The sequence below is a fragment of the Corvus brachyrhynchos genome, unplaced genomic scaffold, assembly GCF_000691975.1.
Source record: "Corvus brachyrhynchos isolate BGI_N302 unplaced genomic scaffold, ASM69197v1 scaffold70, whole genome shotgun sequence".
Lineage (NCBI taxonomy): Eukaryota > Metazoa > Chordata > Aves > Passeriformes > Corvidae > Corvus > Corvus brachyrhynchos.
Window position 1 is genome coordinate 4,154,844 of NW_008236217.1, and position 3,045 is coordinate 4,157,888.

General features: G+C 39.3%; 1 protein-coding gene across 1 annotated transcript in view; it reads left to right on the forward strand.

The window, feature by feature from the left end:
• TCTE3 (t-complex-associated-testis-expressed 3) overlaps nucleotides 1–2,175 on the forward strand; it is a 2,747-nt gene extending 572 nt beyond the window's left edge. The window contains exons 2-3 of the mRNA XM_017745641.1: nucleotides 479–637; nucleotides 2,001–2,175. Of these exons, the coding sequence (XP_017601130.1) occupies nucleotides 479–637; nucleotides 2,001–2,111 (270 nt within the window). The 3' untranslated portion in view covers nucleotides 2,112–2,175. The remainder of the gene's footprint in view (nucleotides 1–478; nucleotides 638–2,000) is intronic.
• The last annotated feature ends 870 nt before the right edge of the window (nucleotides 2,176–3,045 follow it).

Consider the following 3,045-nt stretch of genomic DNA (forward strand, 5'->3'; position numbering starts at 1 on the left):
AATATCACATGACCTGCATAAAATTACTTGGTATCCTTGACAGTCAGACTGCTACATACATAAATTAAGCAAAAATGAAAGAGAACAATCTGTTGAGATAATCCAAAGCTGTTAGTGGTATTTTGAACAGTTATAACCAGATCTTTTTAATTCCGCTGTCTGGAAGACTTGTCTTAGATATTTGGTACAGATATTTGTAGCACTATTTTCCAGTGAACTGAGCCCAAATGATGGAGAAGAATACACTCCTGATTGTTAAATGGAGGTTGGCTGGGCATGTGTGTCACCTTTAAAAAAACAGATAAAACATTTTAGAGTAAAAGTAGTGCATCCTTTGCTGTTTGAGATGATCATCTGTACTGACTATTCAACTCATTAGTTCTTCTCATGTTCTTTTAATGAAAATAATTGTAAAGGGTGTTTTTTGCAAAAGACGACTAGGATGAAAACTAAGATCTTCCAACATTGTTTTTGATAGAATAAACTACAAGAAGCCACATACGATGGAGCTTCTAGTCCCTTCTTGTGTGCTTCAATCTCAGAAGAAATATTAAAGGCTGTGAAGGAATTGGACTATGACCGTTATAAGTATGTGGTATCAGTGCTAATTGTGGAAAAGGCAAATCAGGCAATGATTGTAAGCAAACATATTTGTTACACCTTTTGAAAATTGGAAACAACTTTTAGAACTGTGTGTTATCTCCTAGGTGTTCTTTCACATTCAGCAGCTTAACTTGTTTGAGGTGGTACTGGAGCTTTTTTCTTTAAAGAAAGCTCCATACTTTCTTCATGGGTAGTAGTTTGCCAGGTGACAATTCAAGGTGCTGCTGTGACTGCCTAACTCTCTGAAGGCTGTTTTCTTCATGTATTCAATAAGTGGTAAACAGTACCTACTGTACTTCCCTGTTAAACAGTTGTTTCCACTGTGTGCTGTGCCAGTACAATCGCTTGAGTTCAGTGAATTTTGTTTTTCTTTGTCCAGTGTACTTGGATCTCCATTTGGGTTGTCACATGCAGTGCAAAATTCTGTGCAGTTGTAATGCGGGGTGACATGGAACACAAGGATGGCAAGGAAAGGGATGGTAACTGCAGCTGCCACCAGACATGCTCCTGGGACTTCAAATTAACACCAGTCACCTGAACTTGGAACACCTAAAATAAAAGGATAGCGGATTTTGCTGTCTTGGTATATAAATTTAGTATTCCAAGCTCCCATTGGCATTCAGAACGCTTTTATCTGTCTAACAGAGTGTCAAAGAACACTTCTACCTTGGAGTGTTCATCATCAGTTCTCAAAACCTGATTGAAACCAACCTGTGTTTAGTAAGTTACATGAAACAACTTTTGAGGGTTCAGCTTCAGTACCAAAGCCAGTTTGTGAGGTGCCTGCATCTACCTGCTTTTCTGGTGCTGTCTCACAGTATGCTGCCTCTTAAGCAGTGCTTTAACTGAGGAGCTGTAGGTGCAAACAGATTAGTGAAGTGGTCCAAGCTAACTTTTTTCTCACAATGAATATGTTTATTCCAGCAATCAATGCACACAGTTTAGTTTTGAAAGCAATTCTAACAAAAAGGCTGAGAGCCCAATAAATGGTCACGAGTAGACTGGAGTAAGCTGGAGGTGGAGGAGTGGGGGATGTGACTTCTTAGTTGTATATGTTCCCAAAACTAGTGTCCATTCACACAGACACTCTATTGCTTTTGAAGGGGTGCTCTTACAGTAGGTTAAAGTGTAATAAGTGAATGCAAAAGAGAATTGGAGGTTTGGTGTTGAGATTTTTGGAGCTGTTGAGGTGGGAGCTTTACTGTGAAGCAAGAAGATGTATTTAAAATCGAATAGGAATTGTTAATTTTATTCAACTTTTGCATTTTGTTAATAGTTGTAACTCTCCTAATATGATTAGATTAGCATTTAGATAATGCTGTGTGTTCTTTAAAAAATAAATAGTAAAACTGCTGTATATAGGTTCACTAATACCTTTTTCTCTTTTATCCCTTTAGGTTGCCAGCAGATGCCTGTGGGATGATCAAAGAGACACTTGGGTTTCAGCTAAATGTGAAACTGATACATTTATTGCACTGGCTTTGGTAATGGCTTGTTATACTGACTAAAACTCTGAAAGTCACAGCTGGATTCATGCATCACAGTACATGGTATACTTGAAAATTTTCAAAACATCATTATTTTAGTATTAATTTTTTGTCCTATTGCTGTTGGATCATTCAAACTGACATACAGTTGTGATAATTTTGCTCAGTTTTGCTCTATTTAAAAAAAAAAAAAACAAACCCAAAAAAATGCTTTGGAAGTGTTTATGTTTGAGTACATATGGGCTTCATCTGTTGTAATGCTTTGCTGTGGAAGTGGAAGCAGCTGGTGTAAGGCCAAACATTGCAAAATTTTGAATGTTGCTTGTCTGTTGGGTGCCTAGGACTGTTAACCAATGCTTACGTGCAGTTGCAGGTACCAGTTTTCTTAAAAGCATGCTTTTTATAAGAAAAAGCAGTGTTCATTTTTCATTTTCATAGTTGTATCTATGATAAAGTGCTAGTTTGCCTAGAAACTTGGCTGGGAAGGAAGCTGTGTTTTGCAGTCCTAGGAACTTGTGCAAATTTCCAGTCGTTTGCCTTGAATGAAGTGAAAGTTCAGTTATTAGGTTCTCCAGGTCTTAAGCTTTGGTTAAGTATTGCTTAGGGTCTGGTTGGTGGAGAAGAACTGAATTGAGTGAATTAGGTCACTTTGGTCTAGGGGCTTCTGGTGGCAGTGGCAGGAGGACGACGGGGTCAACCACGAGGCTACTGAGAGTTGGTCTGTAATTGGCAAGGGCAGCAGTGATTGTATTTTTTAAAATGAGACTCCAGCAGATCTGTGAAGTGTATAGACATCAGCTTTTGGATCTGCTGTGTGTGGAAATCGAGCGCTGGTGCCTTTGCCATGTCCGTTTTATTGTTGGGAGCTGAAGATAAACGCGGAGGGGGCAGCGGTGTTTCCCAACGCCCTGTGGCCAGCTTGGGTCTGAGCGCGTTTGGAACCGCGGCCGGGCAA